Raw genomic sequence first — 18,021 nt, 5'->3', positions numbered from 1 at the left:
CTTCAGACAGATTTATGACATGGTTCTCGCTGAGCAATACTCAGCCAAGCAATAATACAATGAAAATGTCTAACCTCAAGCAATGGCTTTGCCTACTTAACTGTTTCGTTTTAGTTTATCCGCAAGTTTAGTGTTTCCTTTAGGCTGTCTTTGTAAGTCATTCATTTGCTGTGATTTCTGTGATTTATCATTTCCCCACTTAGACCACAACCTGATTGCACTTTTCCCTTTTAATAACGGGTCATCTTAGGCCATGGAAGGAAAATGTTGGAAAAGGTTGCCATCTAGCGTCAATGCATTTTTCCGATGGAAATCTGGTATCGTTTTTGATGGAAACAATTGTAATGCCATATTTTTCAATATTGTTCACTTTATTTGCCAATATTCTTTTTTGGCATCTCATACAACTTCAGGGTCATTAACTGGATTGCATGAGGTTATAGTTATTGAACTGCATTTCAGTGTAGGTGAAAATACAAATTAGTGAGGAGCTCTGACCGCGGACACCCATCACAGGTCACGCTAAAAAGGCATAGAAGGCCTGGAGAAGTATAAAGTACTATTTGGGTATCTGGTAGGAAGTGTATTTGTGTTCAGAAAGATCAAGAGTCCACCTTTGCCAACCATTTTTGGGCTCTGGTCTATGGAGAAGCATTTATATCTTGGCTCTCACCAGACCTTGTCCATCTTGTCTCTGGTATACTGGTGTGGAAATAAGCGACTGAGGAGAGCTCTTCTGTCCAGTTTTAGGACTGCCGATCAGTGAACAGTAGTGTGGCTTAAGTGACGCCAGAGAGGACACTTCACCTTCTGATATGTGACTAAGGATTCACTGTACTAGTTTAGTTGTCTGGCTACATTTAGCAGAAAGTCAGTTATGCTGTTGAGATAAAGCATCTTAATACTAATTTCTGTGCATAATCCTGCAAGAGATAAGACAACCTGATCTCATCACTTTCAATATACTTATCACTATGCTCATTAGCTATGACCCTTGCCTAATTGTAGTAGTTCCACACCACAGTAAAGGCAGTGAATGTAGGTTTGGTTAGGCTGGCATCCCCTTTCTAAACAAGTGAAGGTGAAGTTGTAAATTCGTGACTTTAATTTCAAGATTCAAGAGAAATGTGGACTACAGTTAAAAATATAGCTTTTACTTTAATGCATAATACCACAAACAAGGCCTTACATACTCTGTACAGGTTGAAGGAACACAAACCGGTGTATCAGTTCAGGATGCGGTCAACGGTAAAGGACTTTGTGCCTCGCTAACTGTGCCTAACGGTTTGACATTCAAGCAGCATACCCAATATAAAGATGTATGTAGAAGAGTATTTTCAAAACACACACATGTGAAGTAGTCAGGGATACTCTTTATTCCTCCCATAAACATTCAGAAAAAGCCATCAAAATGCACGGTTGTCTGTATGTGATGTGACAGCGCAACGCACAGACTGAACTGGTAAAGTGCAGTGCAGACAGACAAAGGGTGCTTTGCTAACACAGTCAACACACTAGCATCAACTCAAACCAAGGATTGGAAGATCAAAGTTATCCACAGAGATTGGTGTTGAGCTTGCTGCCAACATACCAACAGTAGGTGTGTCTTCAACGTTTAATATCTAGAGTGTGATGTATTAAGTGTGTCGCTAAGGCTGCTCCGGTCCAAGCGCACATCCCAATCCTCAGACAGAAAGCAGGCCATCAACATAAAGATGTACGTTCTGGATCTCATACATGCGTCCTCGGCGTGCCCATGTCTGTAACAGCGAGTGTGGCGCGTGTCTGTTCTACTCTTTGTAACTGACCACACCAACCAGATGGATGCATCACTATAAATTAAGAACATTCTTCAAAATATTTCATTCTTGATAAAAATCTGCTTTACTTCAAAGATTTGGAAAGGAGTTGAATCAGGGTACCCCCCTCCCCCCAAAATGACACTTCATTCAAGTATTGCATGTCTATTTATCTATTCAATCCTGCAAGCAAAGTCCAGAGAGGGTCCCTCTCTCATCTCATTATTTAGGGCAGTGCACACAGGGAGGAAGGTCAGCTATTGCTGTCAATCAAGGCTGAAAGGCACAACTCCCCACGAAGGCAGCCAATCAAATTCATCTCTGGCGGTAAGGCACTGAGGAATAAGATGTCCTTTCAAATGTTTTTTTTTGACAGAAGCTTCATGCTACATTGAACTGAATAAAATTATCATAAAATAATAATAAAATAATTATATTAGGAATAATTACAATGAAAGTATAATCTACATTAAATTAAGAAAATATAAGCAGTGAAGCACTGCATGTGCCAGAGGAGGAAACTAGTTTTGCCTCCTTCAGGTGTAAACAGATTTGCAAACTCAGCTAGATGGGTCTAAAACACTCGGCCCCCGTCTTCTTCAGGTCCAGTGTCTTCACAGAGAAGTGGACACTATGAAGGCCACCACTGGCCAATGAGGTGCCAGTCAGATGACCACCCCTAACATCTGACTGGCTGCTGTAACGTGACCGTCAGGTAAGTCAAACATCAACTGGGTATGTGGACACGGGCCTGGGTTTGTCCAGCCAGCACATCCCAGTTTCTCCAGAGGAAGGCGAGGAGCAGGAGGAAGAGCAGGGTGGACAGGGAGCGTCCCCGAGTCTTCATGAGCGGCACCACGCAGTTGGCCAAGGCGGACACGAACACTAGCAGCACTGCCATGAGGGCCAACAGCACGCTGATCAGCTTGCCCAGCAGGGTGCGCGCGGCCGCCCCACTCTCCAGGCCCTCCAGCTGCACCACCTGCTGCTGCTGCAGCTCCATCTTGGACACCCGCGTCTGACAGGCCTCCAGCGCCTCCTGCAGGACAACACAGAGCTTATAAAATTCATTGTCAGATCACTTACATGAAACAGAAACATAAGTCTTCTGGAACTCACCGCATAGCAGGGATATGTGTAAGCAAAAGTGTGCCGGCACAGGTTTGTTAATGTGTGTACCTGTATGTCTCTGGCTCTCTCATTGGACTGATATGCAATCTTCTCCTCCATGCTGGCCAGCTCCTGTTTCAGGTTTAAGATCTCATTCTGATGAAGTTCTGTCAGGTCATTCAACTGCTCCTCAAGTCGCTCACACCTATACACACACACACACACACACACACACACACACACACACACACACACACACATGGACATGGACATGGACAGACAGAGTGAGTAACGTGAGAACAAGGGACATTTCCTAGAGATAGTTATCAGAGATTCCTTAACACTGCATATAATTACAAAGGTCTTGAAGTGTGAAAGAAACAGAGGAGAGAAAAAAGTATCAGTTGGGGGAGGGGGGGTGAGGGGGAGGGTTAGTTGGAGTGTGGATCAACTTGGTGTGTAAAGTGATATCAGTGTCTCATCTGACCTGCTCACGAGTCACTACTGTTTAACACAGGCTGAAGGACAACCCTAGAAATACACTCACAAAGGCTTTACTTTTCCTAAGCTTTCAACAATCTTCCCACGCACAAAATATGCATGCTTATTTACAAGCAAAACATTCTCAAATTAGTCCAGAATTAAATATGCTTTTGGGATACCACTCTAGGAGTCCTTGTGTGCCAGAAAGATGTGCACCAAGTTCATTCGCTGTCGACTGGGACTCAGACATTTATTTTTAGCTGGAAAAACAAGAGCCTTGAGGCCATTTTAGGCAGAAAAATGTTGATCTGGCAACATTTATCCAGCCTATTACGTGTGTGTGGTGTGTGTGTTTTTGGACGCATAGGTCATCCTTCGCTCTACATGAATGCTTGCAAACTAAGCAAGTAATGTTTTTTGTATGGATGTTTCTATCTGTGTACCTTAACCTGTGTCACTTTGAAGGGCATGTATTATGGGTGTGTATGCTCATGCGCTGTGCGTGTGTGTGTGTGTGTGTGTGTGTGTGTGTGTGTGTGTGTGTGTGTGTGCTTGTATGTGTGTGTGTGTGTGTGTGCTTGTGTGTGTGTGTGCGTGCTTGTATGTGTGTGTGTGTGCTTGTGTGTGTGTGTGCTTGTGTGTGCGTGTGTGTGTGTGTGTGTGTGTGTGCAGGTATGTACCTGAACCTCTCCTCCTGGAGCCCCTGCATTATGAGCGTGTAGTCTCGGGTGTAGTGGCTCTTCAGCCCCTCCAGCGCCTCCTCCATTCTGCCCTGCGCCTCCCTCAACTCCTGCACCTCCTGCAACAGCATGTCAAAGCTACCGTTTTGGCCCCGCTCCAAAGTGTTTCCCTTGGAACTAGGAGGGCCCCCCGGAGCTCCCCCGGTGGTGCTGTTGGCCCCAGCCGAGCCTGAGGTGCCACTTGAGCAGTCTTCCTCGCTGCCGTACTTTGGGCTTGCTTGAAAGCGTCCACTGCCACCCAGCACTCCTTCTTCACCGTTGGTTTCGATATCCACCCCGGCCTGCTGGTGGAGGTTGTCGGTGCTGCCGGTGCGGTTGCGGGAGGCCAGCAGGAGGGTTGCAATCTCGCGGGGCCTGGCGGCCGCCTGGTGGGTGACTTGCTGGATGCTGGAGATGCCGCCGCGCACGCTGTCTACCACTCCCTCGCTGAACTCGGACACGCGGGCCCCCACGTCCCGCAGGCCCTGCTGCATGTCGCGCAGCACCGCCTTGGGCTGCCGCGCCGCGGCCCCGGCCCCGCCCTGCTCTGCCTCGCGCAGACGCCGGTGGTAGTGCTCCAGCTTCCTCTGCAGCTGAGCGATGCTTCCGGCAGACTTCTGGTTTTTCTTCTCAAACACCTGCAAGGAGCACATCACACAAACACACATCTCACGTGAACCCTGTGTGGTCAGCTGTGCATGACCCAAACAGAATACAGGGATATCAGTAAAAACGCACACAGAAAAAGGCACTGGGCTGCAAAGTTATAATTATAGTAACTCAGTAGTCATCTTACACATGAGATAATGAGCACAGACACGTGGTGAATTTTTCCCATGGCTTGGCAGACCACGAGCACAAACAAATATGAAGCTTTGGGAGTGTAGACTAGATGAATGTTGGGAAGCAAAGACCAATAGATGGGGGTCAAAAGTGCATGGGGTAAGCAGAGGGCCATAACTGACACAGATTAACTGACACAGAAACTGACTCAGGCTGCTGGTTGCTTCTACTCAAGCGCCTCGCTTCACCTTTGCGTCTGAAGTACGGACTCACCTGCTTGATGCGCACGCTCTGTTGCTTGTCGCTGCTGTTGTTGGCCAGCTTGAGGTACTCGGCCACATTTTCATCGCGTACCGTCTGCTCGATGCGCAGCTGCTCGGTGAGCTTCAGGATCTTCTGCTGCAGCTGCGCGATCACCTGCCGCAGGCGCTGAGGGTCCAGAGCCTCATCCGAGATCTCGCCTGCACCCGCAAGGGCCGCCTGAACACCCCCATCCAACCTCTCGATCTAAGGAAGGGAGAGAGAGAGACAGAAAGGGCATGAGCAAGATATGGGGAAGAGACAGAGGAGGGAGAGATGGAGGAAGGGTGTAGGGAACAGATGGCAAAAGAAATAGAAAAAAAAAGAGAACATGTAAAAGGGAGTTCCGTAAAAAAACATTCTCCCTTTTGGTCGAGCCTTGATGAAGCAAGAGTTTTCTTCTGCAGTCTGTGGTTAGAGATTCACGGCAACTGATGTACCGAGTCAGCATATTACCCACAGAACTAGACAAACACACACACACACACACACACACACACACACAGAGAGAAGTTAAGAAGTTGTGCTCTTAGCTGGAACTAGGACAAAGAGAGCCAGTGTGTAAATCTGAAACCATTTACTTAATAGTTCAAAATCAGGTTTCTGCCTATTGGATCCTCAGGACTTGGTTAAACTATTAGCCATGCATTTAATGGCTTGGTTGTGACTACATACAGACATGTAACGATTGGTGAAGTGGCTTTAAACTACACAGGATAACTGATACTGGTCACAGTAAAACCACCACAAACAAATGTAAGCATCAGTGCAGTGGAAGACTCTCTTGTCACGTGAAAAAACTTCACTGAATTGGATTCCACGTAATCCAAATTGAGAGTAAATATAGATGGTCCAATCCACTCCAGTATGACCCGATCTCTTTCGGGTGGCTTGGGTGGTGACACACATCCGGACTGAGGCTCTCACTGCAACAATCGCAACCACTCGCATTACCCCTACGCGATGACTGATTGAAATGGTATGGATTTGGGGTGCAGAAAATGAATCATATACACAGACATTGAGTAAGAGCAATTACAAATATTTACGCGCTATCCTGGTGTGGTAATAATGACGGAAAACAACACGAAACGAACACACCGATTACTAACCACGCTGTAAGCATTGATGGGCACATTAACTACCACATCCTGAACTTGCCACCGAACTTTAGACAGTTACGCTATCACGCGGTTGACTGAGTGAGAGACCACAGGACGCATAACAGCAGTACAGGACTACGCTATAGCCTACAACTAAATTAAAAACGTCGATAGAAAAGCCTACTTTTGGTATGCACGTGGTCACAGGTAGACTAAACCAGGACTGAGAGGAAAGGCGCAACTAATTGGTCTCACCTTTCCATTCTTTAAGCGAAGAACCTTCTCCCAATGCATTCTCCAGTGTGACTGTCGGTGGCACGGAGTTTCATCTGGTAAACTGTGGAATCTCTTATAATCCACGTGAATGTGTGTGTCCTTGGATTTTTTGTTAAACAAAAAGCGCCGGTACCGCTCCTAAACCTCCCAAACTTGTTTTTAAAAGCGGAGTCGTTCCTGAAACTATCTTAAAACTCCGCCTGGAGCGCGGGCACTCCCCCACCCGGTTATTTACAGGATGACATCATCCTTTGCCCGTCAAGCATGTTTAGAAAACGGCAGGTGGCCTAACACTGACAATGAGCTATCAGACAGACAGCAGACACAACCAATTTAGAATTAACTTTGAACGTAGCCTAGAACTTAGGTACTTAGGTAACTTTTGTTTTGCCTCGCTTAGCTGTTGTGAGAATCATCAACATAATGCAATTGTAGTAAATACAGTTTAGCCTACCATTGTGTATATCGGGCTTAAGCTGGGAGGGCAGAATAAGTAAATCCGGTTTCACTCTGGCGCACTCTCCTACACACGCACACACACACATAAACATTTCAATGGACTAGTATCTGTCATTAATTTCAGAAAATTCACCTTGAAGACATTTATACATATCAAGGGCTCCAACTGGGGATTTCCCCATAAATTATCTGACATTTTACAACTGGAGATGGGTTCAAAGACCACGAGCGCGCATTTACACCTGGTGAGAAAAAACATGATCAGTATGCGCACTATGCAGTTGGCGAACCAAAGGGAATAGCCTCTGAAGTCGCACAGACCAATTTCTCTCTCTCTCTCTCACTCTCTCTCTCTCTCTCTCTCTCTCTCTGGAGATATAGCCTTCGTTGTGGGATAGAGGTCATACTGGAGGTAATGTAAATGCTTCACACACAGTGGAACCAATTGAGTTCTACTAAAAACGAGAATCTATGAGCAGGAGACAAGAGCAGTAATGAACGCATTCCCCCGGAAACAACACAATCAAAACATCCCTCTGACTGGGACCCCCCCCCCCCTAAGTAATACAGTCACAACCACAATTCTATGCAAGAAGGGACAATTCTAGGAACAGAGCAACAGAACACCTGAGCCAGACAGGTGAAACTAATACCTATGTGTACATGAGTTCACATACGTGTGTGTGTGTGTGTGTGTGTGTGTGTGTGTGTGTGTTCATATGGGTGAGAAGTTCTGAAACTGGATAAGTTGACAGGAAGACAGGAGTGTCACTTAGTCAAACTAAGAAGCTGTGTTCAAAGAAGTCCTTTAATTATCTAACACATACACCTGACCGCAATGGAGAGAAAGAGGGAGAGGCAGGTCAAAACATATTTATATTCTAAATAATTTAAGTCTTTAAGCCTACTTACAAAAATCTCTGTGTAAGCCTGCTGATATTTGACACACACTAACACAAACACACACACACATACACACACACACACACACTAGAACAGCAAAGACTCAAGGCTACGGGGCTAATAATAGTTCCTTTGGATATGTGCTAGCTACTTACAGTAAATTATCCTAGTCATACTGCACACGTAATAACCAACATTATATGAGTAAGAGGTTGAGAATCTAAGGCAAACATGGAGTGTGCAGTACTGGTGTGAATGTACATATACTCAGCTTGGAATTAAGTGTACCATAAAGCATTTAATCAGGCCCAACACCAAACAGATCACAGACAGCATAACAGGCTTACGAGCCACGAGAACACCGTGACATCTCTTTGGACCTTAAGGTCACTCTCTCATATTTACACATATTATCCTCACAATCTCACACAGTAGTGGGCAGAAACTACAGAGCTGTGCAGTGAGCAAGCCTCACTCCCTGTTAGCTTAGGAGAGGTGCAAAGGTTTTAGTCTCCCTGCTTGAATGCACACACTTCAGGACTGCGCTTCTGCTAATGCAGGTTAAATGCACCGGATCAGAGAGATGCATGAAGAAGAACGATGGAATAATATTAAGAGAACTTGTCAGGCCCTAAACAAACTAAATGATGTGACAATTCATTAAAGCAGTTGTTTTTCATGTAAACACTTTTTTAACACTATTTTTATTTTTAAAGTAACACAAGCTCTGTATTGTTTTTCTGACAGGTGACAGTGTGTCCCAGAGCCTAGCCAGCCCGCAACTCTGAGGTCAACTAAGGTAACACACCCATGCAACACAGGGGTCAGGGGTATTTAATGGAGCTTGTCATTCCAGCATCTTAGTGCCACACAAGAGCTACACACCAAGCCTCTCAGAGATGCCTCCGCCATCATAAGGACACTTAGCTAGATGGAGAAATTGCAAGAGCTTGATCAAATTAGCATTTTTTTGGAGGAGATGTGTGTGGGCTTGACAATAAAAGTGGAATAAATGGCCTGTATTCATTTACACAAGCAGAAATGGACAGGCCTTTTAACTCCTCCACTCTCTTCTACTGCTTGCCTCTCACAGACACTGGTCCAGTTTGATAGATGGATTTAATTGCCATAGAAAATCCATTACACAAGCCTGATTACTGCAAGAACAGAAAGACAGAGAGAGAGAGAACTGACCTACAATCACATGAGAGCACAGTCTGATAAAACAGTGTGTGTGTGTGTGTCTGAGACAGAAAGGGAGAAAATATTTAGTCTTGGTTAGGTAAGGAAACAATTCACATCAGCATTCATCTGGAACTCTCACTCAAAGTGTGACTATTTGAAAAATACACAAATTATTAATTATGGATGACCCATATCACAGAACTCAAAAGAGAGCAGATTATGAGTTGATGCTGCTTGTCTGTCACTGGCAAAGGGCACTCCTACCTAACTAAGCTTGGAGGTGCGAAGTGGCCCTAGAGTCAAACACCCCAGTAGCCCAAAGAGTTTGTTCATAACAGAACCCCCTCCTTCATTCCTTCTTCTCTTTTGACCATGTTCCTCCCTTCTTTCTTTCCCTCCCTCAGTTTCTCTGCTTCCCTCTCTTCGCCTCCATCGCTCCCTCCTCTCCCTCTCTCTAGACTAAGCCCCCAGTGCTCAGACAAAGGGCAGTTTTTCATGGAAATCCGCTTTTTTGTTCCTTTAAGGGGTCTCAGGCGAACACTCACAATGGTCTCATTCACCATCCATGGACAATTACATAACTCTCTGTGTTGGTTTGCATGCAACTACGCGTGAAATAAACACCCACTAACCAACACACACACACACACACACACACACACACACACACACACACACACACACACACACACACACACACACACACACACACACACACACACACACACACACACACACACACACACACACACACACACACACACACACACACACACACAGTGAACTCCATACAGGGCTCAGCAGTAGCCCTACATTGGTTGAGAGGACTTAAAAGACCATGTGATGTATTTTGAAAAGAACCAAACTAACCTAACCCACATTCTCTGGGCCAAACAGAAGCCCAAGTAAGCCACAACATTGACAAATCCCCATTGAGAAAGCCAGCAAACATATAGATGCACACAAAGTTCAGGTAGCAAAGTGATCCTATAGTCTTCTCTCTCTCTTTCTCTCTCCACACACACACAGCTAATTCACCTCTAAATAGAATTAAATTAATTCACTCTTTCTGATCATATATACTCACTGACTCAGACATGAAAACACACACACGTACACACACACGTACACATCTACAAACATACACACACACATACACACACATACACACCCACAAACATACACACTCAATACAGGTGATGCACTCACAGTGTTTGTAGGAGAGTTGGATGGCGAGGACTCAGGAGTTACCAGGTTCAGGATGACCTCCATTGGAGAGAGCATGAGGAAGCTGTCGCGCAGCAACACACACACACTTGCTAACTAACATAAGCACTTACACATCCTCTACACTGAATTCTAACGTCAGTATTAAAATACGGTCTTGCGCAGACTTTGAGGTATGGATGCGAAGAGCTGAGGAGGGCTGTGGCCGGCATGCAGAGATTCAGACGTGTTCAGTGTAGGCTCAAGTCCATGGCGCTCAACCTTGGCGAGATGTCCAGCTGGATTCATCTGAGAAAGAAGCTCCATCAGAGAGTGTATGTCTGAGTGTGTGAGTGAGAAACAGAGAAAGAGAGCAAGAGAGAGCGAGAGAGAGAGAGAGAGTCCCAGGGGGAAAGGAGGGGGTAGTACTGGGTTTGTTCTGTAATCCCGATGTCTGGGCCAGAGGCACAGCAAAGCAACATTAAGCACTCCTCAGCTTAACCAATCAATTGGCGAAACCCCAGAGACCCTCTAGACCAATCGGAAACCAACGGCTTCTCAGCCAACCAATTGCAAGTTCGTCACCAGCACTGGGGTTTGCCAATCAGCAGTGCTATTTACAAAAAAAACATTTGTTGGGGTTGTTTGTAGATTAGGGTCCAGACAAAAAGAAGGGATCTCACACAGTAACAGTGAAGCTGAACCAATTACTGCATCTCTGAACCAGAAAAGCATGCCCAGATTACATTGTCATATGACTCCATAGTGGGCCTATGTGTGTGAGACCAATTAATGGGAGTATTGAAGCGGGACAGGACGGGGTGGAGGGTGTGGGGTGCATAGGCAAGAGCTGCCAAAGCTGCTCTATAGAAGCGAGCTGGGGGTGTTTAGGGGAAAGGTGACTTACATAAGAATAAGCGTCACTCAGCCTGTGCTTTGTGAAATTCTCTATGAAGAGAAATTACATGGTGCCCCATTATCTCTCCACAGACACTGAGTCCATGTGCTAAAATGAAAGCGTTTAGCAGAGAACATAGTGAGCAGTCCACTAACACAAGAACTATACCAGTGAAACCTCCTTTGTATGCAGGCACAGTTGTGTAGTAAGAGAGAGAGAGAGAGAGAGAGAGAGAGAGAGAGCGGACAGACTCCAATCCAACAGAGTGAGCTGGCACAAAAGCTGGACTCCAGAGAGGTTCCATAACATTCCCAGCTGACACTGCCCCTCCCACATACAATACCAGCTGACTATCTCATATGCCTTTTCATCTCCACACTGGAGCATGACTGAACACACCGGAACATTCCGCATGAGTGTGTGTGTGAGTAAGAGAAAAACTACTAAATGGAGCAAGCAGCAGGTGTCATCCCTCTTAAACTATCTGGACCAAACCCACATGGAGAAAGTAGAGCATAATGCTTTATGTAATATGATATACATCACAGTCTGTTAGTACAGTACAGAACAGTCCAGTAAGTCGTTTCAACATACATTCCTAATGGAGCAAGGAAATCACTGTATTCTCAGAATAAAGAGAGCCTGTCCCTCTGTACTTTTGTACTTGATTTCACATGGACAGATTAAAAATACAAGAACATTGTGCGTCAACAGGATAAGGATACTTTGCTTGCCCCTGTTCTTATGTCACAATATCACAAGTATGCCTCAAAAAGACCTGCAGCTAAGTCACGCCATTCTATGTTTTCTTTTGTATGTGCCCATCATGTGTTTTAGGCTTGTTCAGCTAGGTGGGGTTTACTCCATGGCAATCAAGAACCCTAGTATTTCTCTTCCACTTTCTATCCTATATCCATCCATCAGGGAGCACATACATACACATGCCAACACACACACCTTCAAGGGTTATCAGAGTACACACTTGCATAATAACTGATGCTGGCACTCTACTGTGGCCTAAAGGGGAAAGCAAGAACACACCAGAAACAGGTTCCCCATTCACAGAGTAATTCCAGCATCGATAAAGGAATTATGTAATCTGGCAAAGACATGATTAATAGATAGATTAATGCATGATTGCAGGTGCATCCCCTTGACCCTCACACCACATGCACATGTTAACAATAAAAACGTGGACAGATGTTAAGCCCACCCGAAAGGCCAGAGTAGCTCACGTGTATTCAACTCAGAGTCGGAGAGAGCACGCATTGCTGCCGGTTTACGAGGCCTCTCCCTCTCCCCCTCCCCAGCACAGAGGAGGCAGGCCTCGGCCCACCTGCCAAGCCCTAACTCAAAGCCCAGAGAGAGCTCCTAGCCCGGACAGCTTACAGGGTCCAGCCACCCTCAAATAGTCACAGGTATAGATGGTAGCTGTGCTAAATTCAGTGAGTGTGTGTGTCCTCCGGACCCGATCCCCTCTGATGTCCTTGAAGGCCTTCTCACCCATACATGTGCCTTTCATCATACTCATGATGAATGCTTCACTGACTTAGGGGACTTACCTTACTACATTAAAGCAGGCTCAGGTCATCCCCACTGCTTAAAGGGTCTTAGGCGCAGCCACAAAAGCAGCATTCAGCTATCTGAATTTTTCTCATAAGGTTTTATGCTTGTTCGTTTATGATCTTGCCCTCACTGCATTGCCCTCACTGCATGCAATATGAAATCCAGAATTTTCTTTTCATTGATCCCATACGGACATTTTACATTTTACCCCAATTCATTCCATCCTGCTGGGCTGGGATGCAATCTACTCTTGTTCAATCAACGTTTTGGATGAAAGTAGCTGTGCCAAATAAATGTGTGAGAGGGAGCACTGCTCTGACATGCCCTGAGACCAGCTGTTGATGACACAGACACAATGTTACAGACACAGAGAGACTCTTACACATAAACCTTAATTGATCTGAAGAACACATGCACACCAAATGATTACGTTTTTGTTGCAAATGTCATCACTATTTCTCATTAACACACCCCTAGTTGCACGCTACCCTCTATGTAAAGTGTTTATCTATGAATCCGCATTTGCAGTTGCATCCCAGACTGGCAGGGAGAGGGTGACTGCAAGTATGAGAATTACAGGAGGGGGAGTCAGAGCCACAGGGTTGGGGATGACAGAGGGGGGCTCTGGATGAAATCTGAACAGGATGTAGGTTTTGTGACTAGACATAAACTTTCCACTAGAGGGAGTTAGAGGCCAGCAAATGCTGCTCACCAATAACAAACGAAGCAAGCAAACACAGTCACACAGCCAACCCCCCCCACTCCTCCCTACCCACACGCCAACGTTTATCAGCCTAAAACATATTTCTTTCCTCTTTCTAATTCCCCATTCCTCACTGTCTGTCTGTTGTCTGACAATTTCCTGTACCATTGCCCAGCTGTGTTTTTTTTTTTCTTTTTCCATTTTTCATTTTCTTTGCCTTTCAACTGATTTCGCCCCCGGCTTTTTCTTTAAGCGAATTCCACATAACAGAATCTGCTGTTGACTTCAGGGCAAACTAGAATACGCCTTGAAGTCAGACACCCACAAGTGTCTACAGGGGAATCTTCACACATTGGAATACACACTGAGCCAATTGAGTATGCTAACTCTCGGGTCCTAGACTAACAACAGACTGAAGGGTAAATTTAGACAAGCCTGTTACCCACGGTCCTGCCATGCGGCCTTCATTCTGCAGCATGGCCTCTGAGGCACCCAGCAAGTAACCCTGCTGCGAAAACAAACAGCAAAGCTTCCCCCACATAGGATAAGGTTGTGTGCGGTCACTGACACAGACATATATGATGTGCCCGAGATGACCAGAAAAAAGGAACGACGTTCAGCTTTTTGTGGTTGAGAAAGAGTGAGGGAGAGTGGCAACACAAGTGGGGGTGTCAGTCATGTGAGAAGTTCTCATAATCTACATCCTTTTTGAATGAGGTCATATGTGGTTGATGGGTTACAAGAGGTGGACGGACACGTGCACACTAGAACATAGTGTACACTCACAGTTTTGCTCTGCCCTTCTTTTTTCGGCAAGCATAAGATCAATTGATTCCACTCAATACGGAGTAGATGGTCATCAGAAAGAGACTAAAGGAGACCCACACGGTGGCTTGAAAATGCATTTACCAACATAGACAGACGCACATGAATGCCTACATATACATACAGTGCATATGGTTTCAAATATTCTTCCATTATTCACTGACAAGTGCAATGGTTATTGCCACCAAAATGAAAGATTATAAAAAAAACACAATGCACATGTGGGCCAGGCAGCGAAGACTGAGGATCCTCCAGAGATTCTGTGATGTGATGGGGGAGAGAGGAAGTGGATCATGGAGGGAGGAGAACAGCTCTGGCCTGGGCCAGATGGTGAGAGCGTGCTGTGCCAAGTGTGACTGGGTCAGGGGGCATGTCTGTGCCTGCTGCTGGGGCGTGCACACGTGAGCGTGTCTCAGAACTGTGTGTAGATGTCAAGGTTGCTCAACATCACACAAAACCTAAAAAGTATGGCTGATGTGACACAACACAAGGCAATAACACACTGTTCCTCCTTTCCTTTCTTTTTCTCTCTCTTTCTATTCATCTCTTTCTACACAAACGAAAATGATTCATTAATTTCACTTTGGTTTACTGACCCCGATGACGGACATGTTGGACTTGGTTATTCTGAGGAATATTCGGGGAAGAGGAAGTGTAGAATGATGCTAGTAGAATAATATAAGAAACATCTCTCTTTGTGTGTGTGTGTGTGTGTGTGTGTGTGTGTGTGTGTGTGTGTGTGTGTGTGTGTGTTTGTGTGTGTGTGGCCTAATCCCTCTCACGCTTGTGATATTTGAATATTAATATTTGCTGCCATGAAAAAGGGTGCTTGCAGAATAAATAATTGGTTATGAATATGGATGTCTGTTTCATCACAGTGTGAAATTAACTTCAAAGAGACTATAACTGTGTGCCCCTATACAGGGGCGCGCGGTCAGGGGAGGCAGAGCCTCACCTGTGAAAAAAATAAATAAACAAATAAAGATAAAATAAAATAAATATTAATATTTCTCTACTGATCTGTGCTATAAATGTAATTTCTGCATGATTCCAATCATTTCGAGCATTTTTATAATCAAAATTGATGAATTTGCGCATGTCCTGTTCAAACAGACAGCAGACAGCGAGGCGATGAGGCAGCGACGAGTTGTGCCTCATCTCAGATTGTGCAATCCCTCACAAACTGGGTTGAGCGCATGCGTAGAACCTATTTAGTCTTGCTGATCTGACATAAAACCGCAGTGAAAAAGCACGGAGGGGAGGCAAACAGTACCTCTGCCTCAATGAAGGGGGCGTGCGAGAGCCCACCGGTCTGGTTTATGCGTGTTCTGCCGTTGCTCTTCTTCTACGCTTATATTTGACCTTGACTGCCAAAATGGAAGATTCTATATCTAAGCTAAAACATTTCTCAAAACTGGACTTTCAATAAAAACGTGAAGTGATTAATAATGGGAGACCAATGCCGGAGCCAAAAGGTATGCTTCAAACGACGGGACAGAAGATAACTCGATTGACTACTCACATTCAAAGCCAAATTGTTTTGAACATTTTTGGAACCTCAAGAATAGATTTGGTTTTGTCTTTTGGACGTACAGCGGAGACTAAGGCCCTGTTCGAAATCTCTTAAAATGCTGTCTTACTACCTTCCCTCTCTTAAACAAGAGAAGGAAGGACTGTTCGAAATCCCTTAATTTTCCTCTTCCGGGTTTATAAGATACCTTAAAATTGCCGCGTAACGGTCATTTTTCAAGGTACTATCGGAGCAGCCTTAATAGAATAGAATAGACTTTATTTGTCATTGTGCATTGGATACACAACGAAATTTGTTTGTGCAACCACTAAAAAAAGTGCAGTTGTGCTGGGTGGAGGGTATGAGGGTTGTGTGATTGTTTAGTTCTGTGATGGCCCTGGGGATGGAACTGTTCTGCAGTCTGGAGGTGCGGGCTGTAGTGGCCCGGTAGCGCCTGCCAGAGGGTAGCAGGGTGAAGAGATGGTTTGCGGGGTGAGTCTCATCCTTCAAAATGCCACATGCTCGGCGGAGGCAGCGTGTCCTAAAGATGTCGTCCAGGGGAGGCAGTGAAAGTCCAATTATTCTCTCCGAAGACCTTATGACCTGACTGAGGGATTTCCTGTCCTTGTCTGTGCAGTTGACATACCATGCAGTGATACAGTATGTGAGGACACTTTCAATGCAACAGTGGTAAAAAGACTTAAGCAGCTTAATGCTTAATGAGACTTATTAAGACTTAATGCTGCCTATTACCCATAACTCTGTGCACCAAGTCCCTCCGGCAACTGCAAATTGTAAACAAAGATGGCGGACCAAACTCCGCTGATGGTCGTGTTTTGTATGTAAATGTACATCTTTCGGCGTTTTCTCGCTTAGATTTTTCAAAAGTTACAGAGAAATAGACACTGCACTATCCGATAACACCGTTATTGTAATCAGCAATAATGGTTGATGTGATTTGCGAGGCGTCAGTCAGCCAACTTTCTAACATTATCACGTTAGCCTACGTCAGATAGCCTTACGTTCTTTCAGTGTACCAACGTCACACGCTATCTTAAAAGAATATTCGAAAACAATGTTTTTTTTTAGATACCTTCACCCGTAGAAATATCTCGTGCAAGACACCTGCTGTAGCAGCCAAATGGGTTGCTACAGCTAAATGTGTTTGTCACTCAATGTGTAATGTCCCTGTTGTACACTGGGTGTTGCTGTTCATTGTACAGGTGTTTTTAGGCATATAGGTAGGAAGCCTACTGTTGTGGTCAGGTGTTGACCCCGGAAGGGCGAATGGTTTTGACCGCTATACCGCGAAGGTTTGAGCGAGTAACATGTCGTTGCTCTGCGTTTTAATGGACAATCGTACAATAAATGGAGAACTGTTAAACGAAAGCAAGACGTGTCTGGACTTTATCTCGCTGACGGTAATCATCTTTAAACTGATCTAAGCGCGTCAACCAGGTTATTCCTGGGGTACAACAACCCAGTAGCTCAGTAGTGTACTGTGCTCCCACACTTGCCTTGACGAGACACCAAGGTAGTAAGACAGCTATCTTACTTTTAAGAGTTTTCGAACAGGGCCTAAATATTAGCAATGTAATGTCATTCGCTAACATTACATTGATATCAGCCCTTGCGCCGTTGATTTCCCATTATTTCTCTTAGGATTGTTTAATGTCTATGTTAAGCCATTTAACATCACACAAGTGGTTGTGATCACTTTGAAAACCAAGGCTGCTTTTTATTGGTGAAATGATTTTGAGAAATTAAACTTAAATTGCAGCTAAAGTTGTGTTTCCTGGTTGCTATGGTTATCTAGTTGCTATGCTAGCCAATTAGCTAAATAAGGACACGTAGGATGATAACCTTAAACGATTTAAATGGAAGAGTTCAATTTGCATGAAATGATCACTAGTTATCTAGCTGATGTTATAGTCTCCTCGATTTATCTCTTAAAATTATAATGGGAAAAGGTAGAAACCCTCAGGGTGCCTGTGCAACTTCGTATGAAAGAGTTCATATTCATGAGCGCATATTCACACAATAACACGAGTTCATCACAAGCTAGCAGATGCCAACTGTATGCACCTTACCTATGCGTGTGTAAAGAATGCTGATATGAAAAACAACCAGTAGTCAATGTGCAAGCTGCCAATTGAATGGTGATTTAAGATACTCTAGGGTTTATATATTTGT

The 18,021-nt window shown here is 44.8% G+C and overlaps 1 protein-coding gene across 4 annotated transcripts in view; it reads right to left on the bottom strand.

Annotated features, from left to right (window-relative positions):
- Positions 1-1,353: 1,353 nt before the first annotated feature.
- The window catches only part of tmcc1a (transmembrane and coiled-coil domain family 1a), a 25,778-nt gene continuing 9,110 nt past the window's right edge, over positions 1,354-18,021 (bottom strand). For 2 of the 4 annotated variants that reach the window (XM_031574212.2, XM_031574205.2), the window contains 4 exons: positions 5,168-5,401; positions 4,073-4,749; positions 2,979-3,114; positions 1,354-2,838 (listed from right to left, as the gene is read on the bottom strand). In XM_031574212.2, coding sequence (XP_031430072.1) covers positions 2,527-2,838; positions 2,979-3,114; positions 4,073-4,749; positions 5,168-5,401 — 1,359 coding nt within the window. In that variant the 3' untranslated portion in view covers positions 1,354-2,526. Of the gene's footprint in view, positions 2,839-2,978; positions 3,115-4,072; positions 4,750-5,167; positions 5,402-6,552; positions 6,818-10,329; positions 10,729-18,021 lie in introns of those variants that run through there. The other 2 variants (XM_031574193.2, XM_012838721.3) reach the window with 2 other exon arrangements.

Source organism: Clupea harengus, chromosome 1, assembly GCF_900700415.2.
Source record: "Clupea harengus chromosome 1, Ch_v2.0.2, whole genome shotgun sequence".
In the NCBI taxonomy this organism is placed as follows: domain Eukaryota; kingdom Metazoa; phylum Chordata; class Actinopteri; order Clupeiformes; family Clupeidae; genus Clupea; species Clupea harengus.
This window is presented reverse-complemented; position numbering and strand designations above follow the sequence as displayed.